Source organism: Anolis carolinensis, chromosome 4, assembly GCF_035594765.1.
Source record: "Anolis carolinensis isolate JA03-04 chromosome 4, rAnoCar3.1.pri, whole genome shotgun sequence".
NCBI lineage: Eukaryota > Metazoa > Chordata > Lepidosauria > Squamata > Dactyloidae > Anolis > Anolis carolinensis.
This window is the reverse complement of record NC_085844.1, coordinates 139,443,450-139,463,858: the sequence shown is the minus strand read 5'-3', so window position 1 is coordinate 139,463,858 and position 20,409 is coordinate 139,443,450. Positions and strand designations below refer to the sequence as shown.

At 40.9% G+C, this 20,409-nt stretch overlaps 1 protein-coding gene across 8 annotated transcripts in view; it reads right to left on the bottom strand.

The window, feature by feature from the left end:
• Positions 1–20,409, bottom strand: part of kiz (kizuna centrosomal protein) — a 128,548-nt gene that overhangs the window by 94,699 nt on the left and 13,440 nt on the right. For 2 of the 8 annotated variants that reach the window (XM_008109093.3, XM_008109094.3), the window contains exon 1: positions 8,447–8,649. The exons of 2 other annotated variants lie outside the window; for them this stretch is intronic. In XM_008109093.3, the coding sequence (XP_008107300.1) occupies positions 8,447–8,550 (104 nt within the window). In that variant the 5' untranslated portion in view covers positions 8,551–8,649. Of the gene's footprint in view, positions 1–520; positions 558–8,446; positions 8,653–20,409 lie in introns of those variants that run through there. 4 more of the 8 variants (XM_062977922.1, XM_008109097.3, XM_062977923.1 and 1 more) reach the window with 4 other exon arrangements.

Sequence of the window (20,409 nt, the reverse complement as noted above, 5' to 3'; positions counted from 1 at the left end):
TTTTCTCATCCTCTGTAATTTGGACTATTTTTCTAGGTTTTTTTTAATTGATAGATATTTTGGATTACTATGTCTTTTGTGGCCAAATTTGGTGTGATTTGGTTCAGTGGTTTTGTTGTTTACTCCATAGTAAAATGAACATTACATTTATAGATAGACAGACAGATAGATAGATAGATAGATAACCTCTTAAAGAGTCTTTACACAACCTTTCACTCTGCTTAGAAATACTAACGCTTAAATAAGTCTTATTTAAATCTTTTCCCAATTATTTCATTATGTGATAATATTGCAGCCCTGATGCCTGCTGCTGCACATGCATAGAATCACACCAATTTTACACCATACCAAAATCAGCCTGCCAATCACGAACAGAAGAATACAGAGACGTATAATTTTAACCTGCTTGTTGATCTCTCCTGTTTCAAGTGTAAAACTCCCATTTTTCACTAACAGGCAAGAAATTACATTATTATATTGCTCAATGAAAGCATTTTAATTTTCCTTATGAGTAGCCTACCTGTTTTATCTCCTCCATTCATAGTGCCTGTTTGACCCTGTTAAGAATACATTCAGTCAGAGTTGATATGCATTTGCTGTACTCCTATGTGCAGCAATGACAGAATGAAGTGACTCTTCCATGCTTCTTTTCTAATTAACTTTTAAAAATACTCTCATATGGAATGTGTCTCAGAAGGTTTTTCATCCAGTAACATATATTTTTTTATTATTTAAAGCATTTTACCTCACTCTTCAAGCAAAAAAAAAAGAAAAAAGAAAGGAAAGGTTCTCAAGTGGCTTTAAAAAATATAAAGTAAGACACCCATGGCTTACACACTTACACTCTAAATCAAGGATGGGCAAAGTGCTGGCCTCAAAGGTAATTTTTCCTGCCTTTAACCACTCCACACTCCCTAACTACCCCTTTACTGGTCAAAAACAACTGGACTAGCAATCACAGCAGCCCCTGACAATCTTAAAAATCTTCTTCTTTAAAAGCCTGCCTGAATAAAAAGGTTTTAACCTGCCACCTGAAGGACAACAGGGAGGGAGCCATTCTGCCGTCGTTGGGCAGGGAGTTCTAGAGTCAAGGGACCCTCTCTCTCATTCCCACCAATCAAGCTTGAAATGAAGGTGGGACCAAGAGAAGGGCCTCTCCTAAAGATCTCAGGGCCCGGGCAGGTTTGTACAAGGGGATGCGGTCAGCTAAAAAGTCTGGACCTGAACATAGCCAGAGTATACAATACTACTTGCATTTTGCAGACAGGTCAACACACCGCAGGTACACATCCTCTGTGCACTTCAGACTTAGATTCTAAGTGCTAGTCACATCAAAATATATCCAGGAACATTTGATAAATCTGTTTGTCAGAAAGGGTCAGTAGGGTGTTGGCTGCATAATAAATAGAATACAGTGTTGGCAAAGAAAAACGCTTCCACAATATAGCTTCCTAAGAGATCAAATGGGTGGAAGAAGTCACTTCACACTGAGAGAAGCAAAAACAGCAACATAATACACATGCCTGCAGTGTTTTTCAATTCAGCAGTACTCTGAAATGAAAAAAATGTACTTCAAAATGAAGTTGTAAACAATACACACAGTAAAGGTCATGCCAAAGAAGTGAGCCACGGATTGAGAAAACAGTGAATCACTGCATGAATTTTCATATTCAGAACTTTTTAAACAACAGTTTTGTTTCAAAACACAATGCAAAGAAGAGTGTAATTTTGTGAAATATGCAGGGGAGTACATAAAATAATATACAAAATCTTCACACAAAAAATCCTGAAATGCAAAACAAAAAAAATTCAAAAGAAAAGATTCCACAGTACGGAGAAAGCTATTTAAATTCTTTGTTCTTTTATATAAGGATGAAACACTAATGTGCTTGTCCCTAAATCAGCAGAAGCTTTGGAACAAATTTTCCAAACTGACAGTGTGATCCCATCTGAGAATAAAGATATGATGCTACCGGCTCCAAGCTGCTCACAAAATGAAAACAATGTTCCTTCACAATATTCATCAAATATAAATACAAACACAGGGCAGACTCTGGACAAGCATTTAGATATACATGGAAGAGATGGAGCCTATGACTAACCAATAAGGAGAAGATTTAAGACAGGGGACGGCACCAAATACATACACAGCCAATCCTGTCCTAAGGCCAAGTGAATACGCTGATATATGAAAAGCACAGAAGGAAGGACCTGATGCACCACAGATCATAGTGCACACAATGCAGAAATTGCTGTCATTGCCACCAATATATTGTGAATCCAGAACCTTACTGAAGAAGGTGTTAACACTCTCAAACAGATGAGGAATTTTCTCTTGATGCATCTGGGAATCAAAGTGGTCCATTTGAAGATACAACAAAAATATACAATGTGCCAAATCTAAATATGACCATCAAAGCTACTGTAACCAATCTGTGTCGCATATCCCAACAGTTGCTGCCACCTGAATACACAACCACATTAAGAGGACACTACTATTTCTATGGTACACCAGCAGCTACGAAAAGTACCAAAATGTACTAAGTGAGAGAAACCTGCTTGCAAGGACTACCACAGCACTTAAATGTGTTCCAATTTTCTGAAAATGGACAGTTCTCTCAGTAGTAGCAACTTTGTTATTAGGACAGAAACCAGATTTTGATTTAAATCAGATATAAGAAAAGTACTATTCTACCATTTTAAATTAAAAGTACATCAATACTGTTGAATAGAGTTATAGATACCATTACAGGAGAGGAACACACTAAGCAATTATTCTTAATTCTTCTCAGATTAATTTATATTCATCTAAAAATGTGATCCTTTGCAATCATTCAGACTTTATAAAAAATCTAATTTTAAAATCTGTTTTCATTTTTCTCATTTTAAATGTATGCTTATTAAATTTAAGTAGAAAATTCTTCTGTGATAATATTAATGTTAAGTCTTCGCACAAAGATATATAAACCAATAGTTTCACCCTTCAAATTTTATATTTCTTTCTTGGGCTCAAAACAAGGTTTCTCTGGTTTGAGTTGAAAATAACTAAGTAGAACTTTTTAAAGACAACAAAAATGGTGTTGGTGCACTGTTAGTGAAAAAGGATGGTAGCGAACAACTCAAAACAGACATTACACCTCATGCAGTTAGACATTGCCTGGCCCAATAGGATAGATATTGTGAAACACTCTTAATTCTGCACATACAAACTTTCTTTTGGGCATCAGGTATTTCTATCCCTTAAACATTTTTGGGACCAGGAAATCCCCAAACTTATAAAAACCAAGTTCTTTTACCCTAACGCATTCTGGTTAAAAAAAACAATTACCCACTGATTTCTTAACATTCCTGTTCTTCACATACCACTTGCACCCATTTAGTCTTTGAAATAAAGGCAAAGCATGAAAAGTACGGAGGTAAAAGCAAAGGTTCTTTGTCAATAACACTGTTCAATACTGTCCAAAATCTATTCTCATGTGGCATTATGGTGTTAAGAAGTGGTCTCCAAACAAAAGCCCATGGGTTGGATACGGCCCTCCAAGGTTATTAACCTGGCCGTAGCCCTAAACATTAGACTTAGGGTCACCCTAAATTTACTGACCCATAGGTATGGCCCTCAGAGGAACTCCCCCAGCTGCTGTAGAGGCAGGCGGAAGAGTCCACCATCTAGCAGTGCTGTCTGTGGTTTGACGCTGCTGGGCAGCCATTCTGTGTTTTCCCCCACCCCCCAATGTCACAGTAGTCCCTGGCTGCAATGTGGGTCCTACCTGTTCATTGTTGCATGCTATAATGTCAGCTGGTGCCAAAGGGAGGGAAACCTCAATCTTCTCCCCCTTGCCATCCCAACACATCTCATTGCTATGGCCAATGTAACTGTACATGACAACAGACAGCTAGGCCCATGATGTAGCTGGACCAACATGACATGGAGGGCATGGGGGGAAGGGGACTGCCATCGTGTGTCCCTGGAAACATGGGATGTAATGGATACAGAAGAGACCGGTTTCATTTTGGAATTCGCCCAATTCTTCCTACATGTAATGAGTCAGGAGAAAGTCTGCATTCTGTGACAAAATTTGGACTTTCTCAATACCTTGGCCAACACAGGACAAGGCTGCACTATGGTTTAATTTACTTGAATCAGCCCCATGCAGTATTTTCACAAGCAAATACTGAAAAGAACAGCATGTTCCTATGTGGAGTTGCCTTTGAAGACTGTTCAGAAGCTCTAAGGCAGTGGTTTTCAACCTGTGGGTCCCCAGATGTTGTGGCCTTCAACTCCCAGAAATCTTAACAGCTGGTAAACTGGCTGGGATTTCTCAGAGTTATAGGCCAAAACACCTGGCAACCCACAGGTTGAGAACCACTGCTCTAAGTAGTCCAGCGGGCAGCAGCCAGATTGCTCGCTGGAGCAGCGTACAGGGAGCATACGTCAGCTCTACTGGTTGCCAGTTTGCAACTGAGCACAATTCAAAGTGCTGGCTTTAGCCTATAAAGCCCTAAATGGCTCTGGCCCAACATATCTGTCCGAATGTATCTCTCCCTATGAACCGGTTAGAGCATTAAGATCTGCCAGGGAGGCCCTGCTCTCGGCCCCACCATCTTCTCAAGTGCAATTGGTGGAGATGAGAAACAAGGCCTTCTCAGTGGTTGCCCTTCAGCTATGGAGCTTCCTTTCCAGTGACATTAGATTGCCCCCCTCCCTCCACATTTTCAGGAAAAAAAGTTAAGACCTAGCTATGCAACCAGGCCTTTGGAGGAAAGTGCAATACAGAATCGACATAATGCAGCAGGGCGAATGATGACTTCAGGACTAGGTGTCATGTTTTTAACAGTTTAAACTGTATTTAAATGTTTTATCTGTTTTATTGCTATTGTGTTGTATTGTATTGTATATTTTGTATTGAATATGTGGCATTGAGTTTTGCCAAACTGTAAACCACTCTGAGTCCCCTTCGGGGTGAGACAAAACAGGATAGAAATATAGTAAGTAAATAAGTAAATAAATAAATAAATAAAATGTTTCCAAGAAAAGGAAAGTAAATGAGCATACCAATGTTTAGTTTAATTTGAAGTGAGGTGCAAAAAAAGTGGTATTACAAACTGCTGAAAAATTTCTCTTTCACACAAATATGGAAAATATAGGAACCTTCTCTTTTGCATATGACCATCCAGATTTGCAAACTGAAAAAACAACTGAGGAGTATAGACAACTAGATATACAAATTTACAATATACACTCTGTGGATTATCAGGGTACCATTTTCTGGATACTAAATAAAATATTTGAAAATCAATAAAATTCTATACATACCTACTCAGAAGTACATTAATTCAGCAGGCTTGCTTCCAAATACATGAGTATCTAAGCTTACAGATAATAAAGTCTTCACACATAGAATTGTGGAATCATAGAATAATAGTGTTGGAAGGGACCACATGGGCCGTCTATTCCAACCCCCTACCATACAGGAAAAACACAAATAACCCCTGACAGATGGCTATCCAGCCTCTGCTTAAAAGCCTCCAAAGAAGGAGCCTCCACCAGACTATGAGGCAGAGTCCCACTGCTGAACAACTCTTACAATCAGGAAGTTTTTCCCAATGTTCAAGTGGAATCTCCTTTCCTGTAATTTATTTATTATTTATTATTTATTTATTTCCAACATTTATATCCCGCCCTTCTCACCCGAAGGGACTCAGGGCGGCGTACAAAATTGGCAACAATTCGATGCCTGTACATAATTAAAACAGCTATAAAAATCCAATAAAACAATTAAAACAATATAAAAAGTATAAAAACATATGATTAAAATTTGACTCCATTGCTCCAAATTCTAGTCATCAGGGCTGCAGAAAGCCTGCTCCCTCTTCCTTATGACATCCTTTCACACATTTATACATGGCTATCATGTCTCATCGCAACCTTTTCTGCAGCCTAAACATCCCCAGCTCTTTAAACTGCTCCTCATAGGGACTGATGGTCTCCACACCTTTGATCATTTTAGTCACATACCATTTTGAAGTTTTTTTTATTGCCAGGTTACACAGAATGCTGCACGTTTTAGAGGAGAAGGGAGGTTTGGCCTAGATTCACTGAACTTTTCAATTGGTGGAATATGAAAAAGTGAGAACATGAAACTGAGCAGTCTAGTGTGGCATCCCTTCAATCCACTTCACTCCACATAATGTATAGAAGGGCCTGGAAACCTAGTCTCACTGCAGAGACTATGTAGGCGGCACTGACAGGATTCTGAGGCACAGAAATTAAATAAAATCTCTCAAATGAAAGTGTGATCTCCACTGCACACACAATATTTTTTATCAGGGACAAGGGGCGGGGTTAGGGTTAGGGAAATCAGAGCTTAGTCCGACTCCTGTGAACTAGTTTTCTTGGGATATCTTGTGTGACTTGAAGTGTGCTGAAGATCTACCATCGCAGAACTACATCTATAGCATATTTACTGTGCGATTCTTGTGACAGTTCATTGTTCAATGTACATAAATGCACACATACACAAATATATGTGTACCTGAAAACTCTGCAAAATCTTCATTCTCCATGTCTGCACATCCATTTGCATATCTATACACATAATAAAAGTGAAAAATACGTATGTGCATATGTAGTAGGGGTGTCCACTAACACAGACAAGCTCCTGCCTCCACAAACAGATACAACTCCCACTGCTCAGGAGACACCAATGGCCCTTCCTCCAATGACATTGCAGATTATAAGGAGTGCCATGAGCATGTACAAGAGCCCTGCTAGTGTCCTCCACAAACACAATACTGCCCACCACCCAAGTGAATGCCTTCATACAGGGACAATTTTATCCTAGATTTTCTGTTTTTCCTCCACCACAGACATTCCAGGGTTCCTTTTTCTCTCCATTGGTGTGTAATTTGCCCACTGCCTCTCCTTTAACCCTTTCCTATTATTTTCTATGGCACACAGCAAACAGAGGAATTGATCAACAACCCAACATATTAGAGAGGTTTAGGGAGAATTCACTATGATTTATAGCATTTGTAGGGATTGGGATGTATAATTCACCTGCAATCTAAGCACGCTGAACTCCACCAATGATGAACCTGGAACTAACTTGGCACACAGAACCCCCATGACCAAGAAAAAGACTGGAGGTCTTTGGAGGGATATATAGGAGATGTAGTTCACCTGCATCCAGAGCGCACTATGAACTCAAACAATGATGGATCTGGACCAAACTTGGCATGCATACCCGATATGCCCAAATTTGAATACTGGTGGGTTTTGAGGGGAAATGGCCTGGGCAATTATCGGGGTTAACCTGGTATTATGTCAGTTGTCGTTAATCCACAACCTTGTGCATTTTGTAGTTAAAAACTGACTTTTTCAAATAACCCAGGCAACGATGGGTACCAATGCTAGTACAGTAGAGTCTCACTTATCCAACATAAATGGGCCGGCAGAATGTTGGATAAGCAAATATGTTGGATAATAAGGAGAGATTAAGAAAAAGCCTATTAAACATCAAAATAGGTTATGATTTTACAAATTAAGCACTAAAACATCATGTTAGACAACAAATTGGACAGAAAAAGAAGTTCAATTCTCAGTAATGCTATGTAGTAATTACTGTGTTTACGAATTTAGCACCAAAATATCACAATGCATTGAAAACATTGACTACAAAAATGTGTTGGATAATCCAGAATGTTGGATAAGTGAATGTTGGATAAGTGAAACTCTACTGTACTAAATATTCCTTGAAGTATTCCTTCGACAATATTCCTTCGACAACACATTCCTTGAAGTGTTTGGGATTTAGAATTTTGTGGGGGACTTTGGAGTACCTGTATTCGTAAATATGTACATCATGAAATATCAAGGAGATGGGACCCAAATCTTAAACATGAAATACCTTTACGGTTCATATAACGTCATATCCATAGCCCGAAGGTAGTTTTATACACAATATCTTTAATAATGTCATGCACGAAACGAAGCTGGAGCACCTTGGACCATCAGAAAGCAAGGGTGTCACTATCCCAGCAACCCATGAGAATAATTTTGGGTTTCAGAGTCGTCCAGATTTCAGAATTCCGAATTAGATGTGCTCATGCATTCCAGCATCACATCCCAGTGACTCAGTGAAAGCTCTTTTCCACCCGAGCGTCTATCAAATAAGCCGGTATCCTTCAATCTACATTCCCACAGGCCTCCGCTGCGTCCAACCCAAAAAGCATTCAACGACACCAACCTTCTGGCCACACCCCCAAACTGCCCCGTCGCTTAGCAACGGAAAGGCACACCACGCCTACAGGGGGGGCTCACGCCGCTCTCTGGACTATACCAACCTGGGATGGGGGGGGGGGGAGTAAGAAGTAGGAGTTCGTTAAGCGGGGTGAACCATTTCCCTAGGAAGGAAACGAGGCCAAAACAAAGAGCGCGGCGGCCCACCTGTCCCGAAGGTCCGCCTGAAGGCGACGGAGCTGCTCCTCATAGCCGCCGTCCCCGCAACCAGCCGCCGAAGGGTTCCACACCCCACCCGCACTGGCAGCCATTGCACAAGCGCGACAAACGGGCCCGTCCGCCCTTGTTTATTTCTCAACGTCTCTAAGCTACAAGAGGCAATCCCGACATGCACAGCGGCCGTCCCGCCTTCTCCCCTCCGCTGGCCAATCACCCACCGTGGCAGGAGGAAAAGCCACGCCCCCGTCGCCTCTCAGAAACAGGAAGGCGCGCTCTCAGGCGGGGGAGGAGCCTACGAGGCCCCGCCCCTTATGCTAAGCTAGCGTTTCGGCGGGGAAAGGTCTTCTGCAGTGTGAAAGGGCACGTTCTTCTCAGTGCATCGTTTGGGAGGCAGGAGCTGGCACAATCACCTTTGAGTGAAAACTATGCTGTTGTTATAAATTGACAGGCAACTTGAAGGCACATCTACACACAGTACAGAAGTATGCCTAGGATTGCTGCCCAATCCTTCATTCTAAGCTATTTTCCCATTGAGGGTTTAGCATTGTGACTGTCGTTTCCACAGGGCTTTGCTTTGGGCATCCTCAGGCCTCAGGTTGGCAGGGCACATGTCTCTGTTGATGGTGTCCATCCATCTTTTCTTAGCCGTCTGTGTGGTCATTGTCCTGCAATCTCCAAATGCTCCGCTGTTTGTACTACTGATGTTGGTTCTCTTCTCATGATGTGGCCATAACACCGTAGTCTTGCTTCTTGCGTTTTCTTGCTGGTTGCTTTTATTCCTAGTCTTTGCTGGATGTCATCATTTGTCACATGGTCAAGAAGTGTGAAACCAGGTGTGCTGGAACTGTATAAGTCTCAGTTCCTTTTGTTGGGCTTGTTGGAGATTGTAGATATAAATAAATAGAAGCTTTACCACAGTTTCTGAATCAAGATAAACCTTGCAGTATAATAAAGTGTCACTCAGGCTTGTGTAATAAGTAACAGTATCTTTACTTCAGCTCAAAAGATCAAACAGGGCAACAATATATACAGCAGTCTTTCTGAATTCACACAGAGAACAAAGGGAATAAACAGTCCCTTTAAACAGTCTTTAAATAGGCCTCATTTGCTTTATAGACAATTAGGCTTTGGAGAGTTGGCAGCCATTTCCTTCCTGACCATTTCTAGTTAGCGCTCTCTTCTGTCTCCGAGGTGAAAGTGGCAGTTAAAACCGTTTGTCTCAGTAGCAAGCTAGAGACAGTTGCCAATCGGAATTCTGGCTCCTGGCTAGCTCAGCCAAGCAGCTGTCGACACATGCCTTTCCAGTCAACCCCCTTATATCATGGTACCTTTTTACAAATGCTCACAGGACTGACTCAGCCACAACTTGAGAGTAGGCATTTTTCTGTTAGTTTATGATAGTGGAATTTAAGCAAACCCTTCCTGGTTTGTATCAATAAGTTTGCCCGCCCCTTTGCCTGGGAAAAGGGAGCCATTTTAGATTAAGGTTATTACCACCAGGGAATCTTGGAAGCAAGATGTGTCTATAGTTGGTCTCAGTGAGATTTAGGCTTGGACAAGCCATTTCAAGTCAGTACTAACTACTAACTAATTCTGGGAATTCATTCGACTAAACTAATCTACTGCTGGTCGGTGGCAGCCTGTGGAGTTTCCAGAGCCTTCAGCAGGGTGCCCGGCCTCAATAGGAGAGCCCTGCTCGCCCAGCCTCCAGCCTGATCACCTTGGGCATTGGGTGCCTCAGAGGCCCCTTTACCAGAGAAAGTGAGCAAGGGATGCTTTCATCTATTTCCCTCTCAGGAATCATCCACGAGCAGCATCTTCAAGAACAACCAGTTACCTTCAAACTTTAAGTATGGACTTTGTTGTGGGGAAACCAAGATAGTGCCTAGGTGGAGAAATGCCCAAGACCAATTAATAAATAGTTACCATTTCTCTAAAGCAATAGCATGGTCATTGATTCTGTGGGGTTACTTGCTCAAACTGGAAGGCAAACCAGCACACGCTAAGCTGAAAGAAATTTAAGACACGTTAGCACTAAAGACATTTAAAGCAGCTTGAGTGCGGTAGCACACCCAGTGTCCATCACAGCATTGTATAAATACTGTAAATAAATTTCCACTGCATTATGGCAGTGGTTCCCAATTTGTGGGTGCCCAGGCGTTTTGACCTACAACTCCCTGAAATTCCTGCCAGTTTACCAGCTGTTAAGACTTCTGGGAGTTGAAGGCCAAGACATCTGGACCCACAAGTTAAGGGCTTGTTCATATTTCTTTGTTGCTGGCCAGCACTCTGCCCCATAGAGGGCTGCTGGGTGGACAGCTGCAGTGTAGATCTTAGCCTTGAGGTGTTCAGGCATTTTTGAGTCACACAGAATGCCATTCGTTTGCTGCCATTTCAACCAGGCTGCATTTATTTGTGACCATATGTCTGGCATTGTGTTGCCATCTATGGAGACCAGTGACCCTTGGTATTTAAACTGGGTGGCCTTCTTTATTGCTTGTCCATTGATTTGAATTATTTTTCCAGTTTGAAAGCCACAATCCAGATACTTTGTTTTGGATATGTTCGGTTGAAATCAATTTTCACTGAGTCTGTGAGTCCATGTCTGAAGCTGTTATTGGAGGGCTGCACTTTTTTGGTGGCCAAGTGCTATGCCATCTACATATAGAAGTGTCCAGGGATGCATAGTCTGCAAATTTGCTGTAGCAGTGTCCATGCAGAGTATGAATAGTAATGATGAGAGTGCTGTTCCATGATGCATATCAGTGATGTTGAAGGGTGGTGAAATCCCTGCAGGGCAGCAGAGCATACTTGTTGTACTTGTTGCCAAAGGCTTTTCATGGCCAGAATCACTGGGTTGCTGTGAGTTTTCCAGGCTGTATGGCCATGTTACAGAAGCATTCTCTCCTGACATTTCACCCACATTTATTGCAGGCATCCTCAGAGATTGTGAGTTTTATTGGAAACATAGATGTGGGGAAAAAACGTCAGGAGAGAATGCTTCTAGAACATTGCCATACAGCCTGGAAAACCCACAGCAACCCATACTAGTTGTATTATTACATGGTAGTTTTATCAATGTTTCAAAGTCCTTCATGGCATGCCACTATTTTTTGATAGTTGTCATTGGGTTGTTGTATGTTTTTCGGGCTGTATGGTCATGTTCCAGAAGTATTCTCTCCTGATGTTTCATCCACATCTATGGCAGGCATCCTCAGAGGTTGTCATTCTTTGGAGGTTTTCTGTTTGAAGTTTGAATGTGCAATAAAAGTATTGTCCCAAACATTTTAATAACATTTAATTTACTGTTAATTTTAATCGAGTACCACCTCTTTCCAGAACTACAAAAATGAGCTATCAATTTAAAACGCAACTAAAGACCCATCTCTTCCTGCAGGCCTACCCAGCCAACCCTGAACCATGAGTTTTGGATTTGTCTTCTAGTTCCGCTTATTTTGATTGTTGTACCATGTGTTTTGGTGTATATATTTTACACTGGTGTGCTTTGATATATGCATTTTTACATGTATGTTGATGCGTTTTGATTGTGTTTTGCCCCACCTGCTAGGAGAGGTGAGTTATAAATAAAGTATATTATTATTATTTTCATATTTACTCAATTCTAATGCTCACATTTGTTTTACTAAATTACCTTCCCAAAATTAGGGTGTGCATTTGATTTACAACTGAGGGATGGCATGATGGAAGATCTCTGACAGCTAGATGAGCTGTTGGAATTTCAGAACCAAATTAAGACCTCTTTCCTCCAGTAGGTCTGCACAGTCAATTTTAACTAATTCTGTCTTTAAAAAATCCCAAACATCCAACTTGCAAATGACTAATAGTTAAGAATGGGGTGATACAACAGGAAGTGAAAGTACTCTACCCCCAGGAGGGGAAATTATAGGAAAAGGTGTCTCTACTGAATCTTTATCAACAGTCCCCACATCAACCTACATGTTCAACTTTTATTGTAGCTTTTTTGTTTTATTTTAGAATGTACTTTATTGCAACTACTGGTTCTTTTTATAAGGAATTATTTATTTATTTTATCCCACTTTTCTCCCATGGGTGGGACTCAAAGTGGCGAACAATGGTTAAAACAACAATAATTACATGACACAGAAAACATCACATCATAATCCCAAATAAAACAGATAAACAAATAACATATTACATACTTAACCCATACACAACAAGCTTAATAAATACAATACATATACAATTTACATTCCCTGAGGCTCAGGCCACTGAAGTTATCCATAAAAACATTGTTCTAAGATCCCTAAAGCTCCACTTTTCTAAGCCATGGAAACATTGTCAAGCCCAAGGTATCTTTCAGTGATGTGCCTTAACAATAGCTGCCTAGTCACTGCCTATTATAGGTTACTCGGGAAAGGCCTTAGTCCACAGTAAGGTTTCAGAATTAAAGCAATTAAATTAAAATAAAGTAATTAAAGAGTTCAACTTTAAGAAAGGAGAATCAAGTAAATAACCAGAAGTGTTGTTTTATGCACCCCCCCTTGTTTCTGTTATTATTATAATAATTAATTGTCAACATGTACAGCGCTCCATGCAGTCATGCTGGCCACATGACCATGGAGGTGTTTACGGACAACACTAGCTCTTCAGCTTAGAAACAGAGATGAACACCAACCCCCAGAGTCGGGCACAACTAGACTTAATGTCAGGGGAAAACCTTTACCTTTACTACACCCTTCGGGGTGAGAAGGGTGGCATATAAATGTAGCAAATAAATAAATAAATACATACATAGTCTAATTTCTGAAGAGAACTAGTGCTAACTAATTATCCAGAGCCCATTCATGGGTAATATTCCCCCTCCCCCCAATACTTCATATGTCTTAAAATGTTGATTCAGAAAACCTGGTTAAGAAAATGTACATAGTGTTCATTTCAATTTATTACTTATTATATTTGTAAAATACAATAGAGTCTCACTTATCCAACACTCGCTTATCCAACGTTCTGGATTATCCAAAGCATTTTTCTAGTCAGTGTTTTCAATACATTGTGATATTTTGGTGCTAAATTCAAAAACACAGTAATTACTACATAGCATTACTGTGTAATGAACTACTTTTCTGTCAGATTTGTTGTATAACATGATGTTTTGGTGCTTAATTTGTAAAATCATAACTTAATCTGATGTTTAATAGGCTTTTCCTTAATCTCTCCTTATCATCCAACATATTCGCTTATCCAACATTCTGCCGGCCCGTTTATGTTAGATAAGTGAGACTCTACTGTAGTTATTAAGTAAACCAGTCCTGGACAAATACTCCAAGAGACCAGGGTTCAATTTTGCATTTGGCCATGAAAATCTACTGGGTGACTATGCGCAAGTCACGCTCCCTTAGCCTCCAAGGAAGGCAAAGTCAACCCTCCTCTGAATAAATCTTGCAAAGAAAACCCTGATAGGTTTGCAACTTCCTCTCTTCTAATGACAGGGATTCCTCTAAATTTTATTCCCCCCCCCAATAAATAACAATAGAAAGAACTACAGAGTAATCTGCCTCATAAACAAAGCTATGTTTTATGAGACTCTATATTCCCTCTTATACAAAAAAAACAGAAAATGCAGTTTTGGCAAAACTTTTTATAAATCTAGGGGTGATCTCTATTTTCTTTCAAAAATGAACTTGGCTTTTTTATTTGATTTTGGTGTACAATCAGGAATTTAGCTAAACCTTCCATACTAGTCAAGACACAAATGAATACATTTTCATTTTTGTACATTAAATTGATAATACTATCCTTGATAGTATGTAAAATACATACAGCACATTTACATAATGCCCATATAAGACTTTGCTAATGAATCAAGTCCTAAATGAAGAGCACTATAAATACATTAGTAATCAAAGAGCAAGGAAGACCAGTGAACATATCTCTGCAGAGCAGTTGTTGAGATCCATTTCCTACTGTCAGTGTCAATGCATGGAACACAGTCCTAATTAACATGTTGAATTTAATGTTTAAATTTTAATAAATTTAAATGCAGTGGAACACTTTCATTCAGGGCTATAGTTCCTTGAAACTAATAATTGCTTTCCTCTGATGTACAAAAAAGCATATATATTGTTTTATTGAAAAATTGTGGATTTTGCATACTACAATATCAGCCAGATGAGCTCTTGCATTTCTCAGTTCAGAAGAAGCTTGTGGAAAAAGCAGCTGGTGAGAAAACTAGAAGAACAAGGCTGTATTAGTTTTAATCTTCAGATGTTTTCTAAGAATCTTAGGGACTGAGCCAAATCATCCAATGAAAAGATACTCATCCATTTCAGGATAAGTTTACACATGCTCTTTAGGAACCGCATCTATTCAGATGGGATAACAATGGTGCATTGAACTGAAATATTATCTTATTTAAATACTGATGCTTGGATAACATTGTTTTTAAAGTCCTTTATTCAGTGCATATGGAGGACTGACTCCATTCAAGTTTTGGATCAATAAAATGTGTGCTTTTTTGTCTAGCATATTTTACTCTTCACTTATTATAAAGAGTTCAGAGTGGAATGCATTACTTCCTTATGACAACTTTGAGACATTGCAACTTGCCTAAGATCAGCCTTACTTTTTTTTTTCTGTGTCAGGAGTGACTTGAGAAACCGCAAGTCGCTTCTAGTGTGAGAGAATTGGTCGTCTGCAGGGACATTGCCCAGGGGATGCCCGGATGTTTTGATGTTTTTACTATTCTTGTGGGAGGCTTCTCTCATGTCCCCGCATGGAGCTGGAGCTGACAGAGGAAGCTCATCCACACTCTCCCCATATTCAAACCAGCAACCTTCAGGTCAGCAACCCAACCTTCAAGTCAGCAGTCCTGTTGGTACAAGGGGTTAGCCCATTGCACCACGGAGGGTCCTTAAGCCTCAAGCCTTACTTAAAACTGGCATTTGGGAACTGGAATCCAAGTCTAGAGTTGTTGAAATGGTGGAGGGATTGTGTGCATTCCTAGTTGATAAAGGAAGGCACATACAAACACACAATTACACAGCCTATGAGATGTATATGTATGCATGTGTGTGTGTGTGTGTGTGTGTGTGTGTGCGTGCGCGTGTGTATAATAGAAGCATTAGAAATACGTCAATTTCATTTTACCAGCATCTCCAAATCCAGCCGTTCTTGACACTGCTAGCCAGGTAATCAAATTTAGAAAACAGTTCCCTATTGTTTATATATGGACACTGGTGTGGTTTGTAAAGAAAGAGAAAGTAAATGAATGTGTCTGGTGCCTCTGGATAGGAGGGGGGAATTAAGGCCACCTAATGGATATCCTTCCCCTAAAAAAAACTCAAGGTAGCACTGACAGATAATAGATGATGAATAGGTGCTTACTATAGATTGTATAAACATGAGGTGTGTCTCAAATGAACAAACATTCAATTTACTAACCTTGAGCAGACAAAAAATGTCACAATGTGCTATATTTCAGTCTAAACGGTTTACTAAATTTTGATATTTCAAAACTTATTTGTTTAGATGTTTTTGTACAGGTGAATAGTTATAAGTAAATTGGAATATAAAGTCTAGCTGAATCTCTACTTGGAAGAAATGACTACTACATGTAACAAAAATGAGAGATGAACATAGAGCTGGCCATAATCCCATGCAAACACACCATGGATTTTGTACATGCACTGGTTTGTACCTCCCGCTTTGTTGCCAAACAGTATAAAAATGACAGACTGAGAGATGGAAGATAAACTTTTAGGATGGGAGAGACAGATTACACTTTCAAATATTATATGTAGGTTGCAGGAACAGATATATAGTCATCTCTTTGTTCTCCAGGAACAGCACCTCACTCACTTCCCCAAACTGCTTTTTCCTTCCTTTTCCCAAGTAGCTACTTCTTAACTTGCAGACCATGATTGTGATTGGATCTCCTATGCCATATATGGTGACATGAGAGAAGGCTCCCACAAGGATGGTAAAAACATCAAAACATCTGGGCGTCCTCTGGGCAATGTCCTTGCAGATGGCCAATTCTCTCACACCAGAAGCAACTTGCAGTTTCTAGTCACTCCTGACACGAAAAAAAATCAGGTTTTATCATCATAATGCATACTTCATAATGGGCTGATTTGGAAGGTAAAATGTTATGCAGTCTCAAGGTAAGTGTAAGAAGCTACATAAGATGCTCAATTCTGGAAAGCATTAAGAGATCCACAAATTGACTTTATATAATTTTTTACTCACCTGTGTGTTTCTAGGGATGTGCTTTGGTTCCTAAGAATAAAGTATTCAACCAAGTAACAGAGTTAATAATCCTATTCAAATCAGAGTTATCACAACACAGGAGGAGAGAGGCCATGCACTTGGATGCTAGTTCTTTCCTGTTCCGGCCCCATCGCTCACTCTGTGTTGTGGGCAAGTCTCTGGATTGGAAAGCATTTTCACAGTTTTATAGATAGATGCAGAGGGTGGAATATGGGGCAATGCATTATTGAAAAGAACCAGAGCAGATACTGGGCATGAACAGAGGGGAAGAGGTCCAGAATTTACAGCTCTGCAGATTGCCGATGTTTTTAATCTATCTGTGATCTTCTGTTCCTTCTCTGAATGCCTTGTATGTATGCAGATGCACACATACAGAGTGTAGAAAGGCAGGTGACATTGAGAACCACACAATGTCAGGGCCCTCAGCTGTAGGTTTCCCATTTCCCATTTAGAAAATATGCACATTTTTATCCTCCTCGATAGGCATAATTTGTCAGACTTAAGAGTACAGTGTTCCCTCACTTATCACTGGGGTTAGGTTCCAGGACCACCCGCAATAAGTGAAAGTAGGGACACTATATTTATTTTAATATTTATACATTACTAGCTGTGCCCGGCCACGCATTGCTGTGGCGTTGTCTGGTGGTGTTGGTGAGAAATTATTGAGGTAGTGGTAGTACTGAATGTCTGTTGTATGGTTGTCTTTATGTTTAGTATGCGCATTTGGTTGTTTGTGTACTGTGATAGAGGGGGTCTATGTCCCTGTGTAGTATTGTATAGTATTTATACGTTGTCCATGTGTTGTGAATGCTTGGATTGTGTCCTGCTGTATAGTAGAAAGGGTTGGGCTGGATGGCCCTTAGGGGTCTCTCCAAACTCTTGGATTCTATGCTTCTACTACTACTACTACTACTACTACTACTATTATCATCATCATCATCATCATCTTCATCATCATTATTATGTAGAGGCTAGATGGCCATCTGTCAGGAGTGCTTGGATTGTGTCCTCCTGCATGGTAGAAGGAAGTTGATCTGGATGATCCTTAGGGGTCACTCCAAACCTTAGGATTGTATGATGTTGTTTTTATTATTATTATTATTATTAGTAGTAGTAGTAGTAGTAGTAGTAGTAGTAGTATTGAGAGGCTGGGTGGCCATCTGTTGGGAGTGCTTGGATTGTGTCCTGCATGGCAGAATTGGGTTGGACTGGATAAGTGAGACTCTACTGTATATTTATAACCTTATATTATCTGTTTAGAACTGGATTATCTGAGGCCCCTTCTACACAGCTGTAGTGAATTATCTGGCAGTGTGGAGTCAAGATAATCCAGTTCAAAGCAGATAATATAAGATTCTAAATGGGTTATATAGCTGTTTGGAAGGGCCTTGAGTCTACACTGCCATATAATCCAGTTAAAATCTGATAATCTGTGGAAGAGGCCTAAGTGAGGCCTAACTGTGCCTGTCTCCTGGGCTGAGTAGGTTGCTAGTGGGTGGAGCTTAGCCTTCAAACTGGCAGCAATTGGATAAAAACTATTATTCCTCTCCCTGTAATTAAGACTTTATTTTTCTTTTGTTTTTGTTGTATCAACCTAGAGCCATGAATGATGGGTTGTGTTGTCAAATTTTGAGGTTGGGGGGCCTGTAGTTTTGTTGTTTTGTCCGCTGCCCTGATGCCATCACTCTTTTATATATATATATATATATATATATATATATATATATATATATATATATTTTAGTAGTTATACACTATGTTGTCATCAGCATATTGGAGTTCTATAACAGTTGTTGTGGTGACCTTGGTTTTGGCTTTCAGTCTGCTGAGGTTAAATAGCTTGCCATCTGTCCGATAGATGATTTCCACTCCGGTGGGAAGCTTCCCATCAACAAGGTGAAAGTATCATAGCGATGAAGATGGAAAATAAGGTGGGGGCAATAACACATCCCTGCTTGACACCTGATTCCACCTTAAATGGGTCACTTTGGGAGCCGTTGCTGTCCAAGACTGTTGCCATCATGTCATCATGGAGGAGCCGCAGAATGTTCACAAATTTGTCAGGGCACCCGATTTTTTGGAGGATGGTCCAGAGGGCGCTGTGATTCACTGTGTCAAATGCCTTTGCAAGGTCAATGAATGCCATGTACAGAGGTTGGTTTTGCTCCCTGCATTTTTCTTGGAGCTGTCGTGCAGTGAAGATCATGTCCACTGTTCCTCTGGAGGGGCAGAAGCCATTCTGGGATTCTGGGAGGGTGTCTTCTGAAACAGGGAGAAGGCGGTTTGCAAGGATTCTTGTGAGGATTTTCCCGACAGAGGTTAGAAGGGAGATACCACTATAGTTCCCGCAGTCTGTTCTGTCCCCTTTCTTGAAAAGGGTGATGATGGTGGCATCCTTGAAGTCTGCTGGGATTTTCTCAGTCATCCACACCTTTTCAATGAGCTGGTGGAGTTGTTGTATCAGCTCAGGTCCACCCTCTTTGAAGATTTCAGCAGGAATCCCATCAGGTCCGCTGGCTTTGTTGTTTTTTTGTTGGCTGATGGCATTGCTGACTTCTTCCAAACTAGGCAGTGCTGCAAGCTCATCCCTGGTTTGTTGTTGCGGGATTTGTGAGAGGGTCTCTTTGGCCACATTGGAGCTGCGATTCAGCAAGTTCTGATAGTGCTCTTTCCAACGTAGTGCAATTGATGTTTTGTCCTTCAGAATTTTGGTTCCATCTGATGAGCGTAGAGGCTGTATGCCATGGTTTCTTGGTCCGTAGATGATCCAGTATGCTGATGACAACGTAGTCTGTGCAAATTCAGAAGAAGACCTACAAGCCACTCTAAACACCTTCGCAGAAGCATACGAGAAGCTCGGCCTCTCGCTGAACATCGAGAAAACCAAAGTGCTCTTCCAACAGGCACCAGCTAATCCCTCTGCAAAGCCAGGAATACAGCTTAACGGTGTAACATTAGAAAACGTTGACCATTTCTGCTACCTTGGCAGCCACCTCTCCACAAAAGTCAACATCGACACTGAAATACAACACCGCCTGATCTCTGCAAGTGCAGCATTTTTCCGTACGAAGCAGAGAGTGTTTGATGACCGGGACATCCGTAGAGATACCAAGGTGCTTGTTTATAAAGCCATTGTCCTCCCAACCCTGCTCTACGCCTGCGAAACGTGGACTGTGTACAGACGTCACACCAAACTCCTGGAGTGTTTCCATCAGCGTTGCCTCAGGAAAATCCTGCAAATCTCTTGGGAAGACAGGCGGACAAATGTCAGCGTGCTGGAAGAAGCAAAGACTACCAGCATTGAAGCGATGCTCCTACGCCATCAACTCCGCTGGACTGGCCACGTTGTCCGAATGCCCGATCACTGTCTCCCAAAGCAGCTCCTCTACTCTGAACTCAAGAATGGGAAACGGAATGTTGGTGGGCAGGAAAAGAGATTTAAAGATGGGCTCAAAGCCAACCTTAAAAACTGTGGCATAGACACTGAGAACTGGGAAGCCTTGGCCCTTGAGCACTCTAATTGGAGGTCAGCTGTGACCAGCAGTGCTGCGGAGTTCGAAGAGGCACGAACGGAGGGCTTAAGGGAGAAACGTGCCAAGAGGAAGGAGCGTCAAGCTAACCCCGACCGGGACCGCCTTCCACCTGGAAACCGATGTCCTCACTGCGAGAGAATATGCGGGTCAAGAATTGGTCTCTTCAGT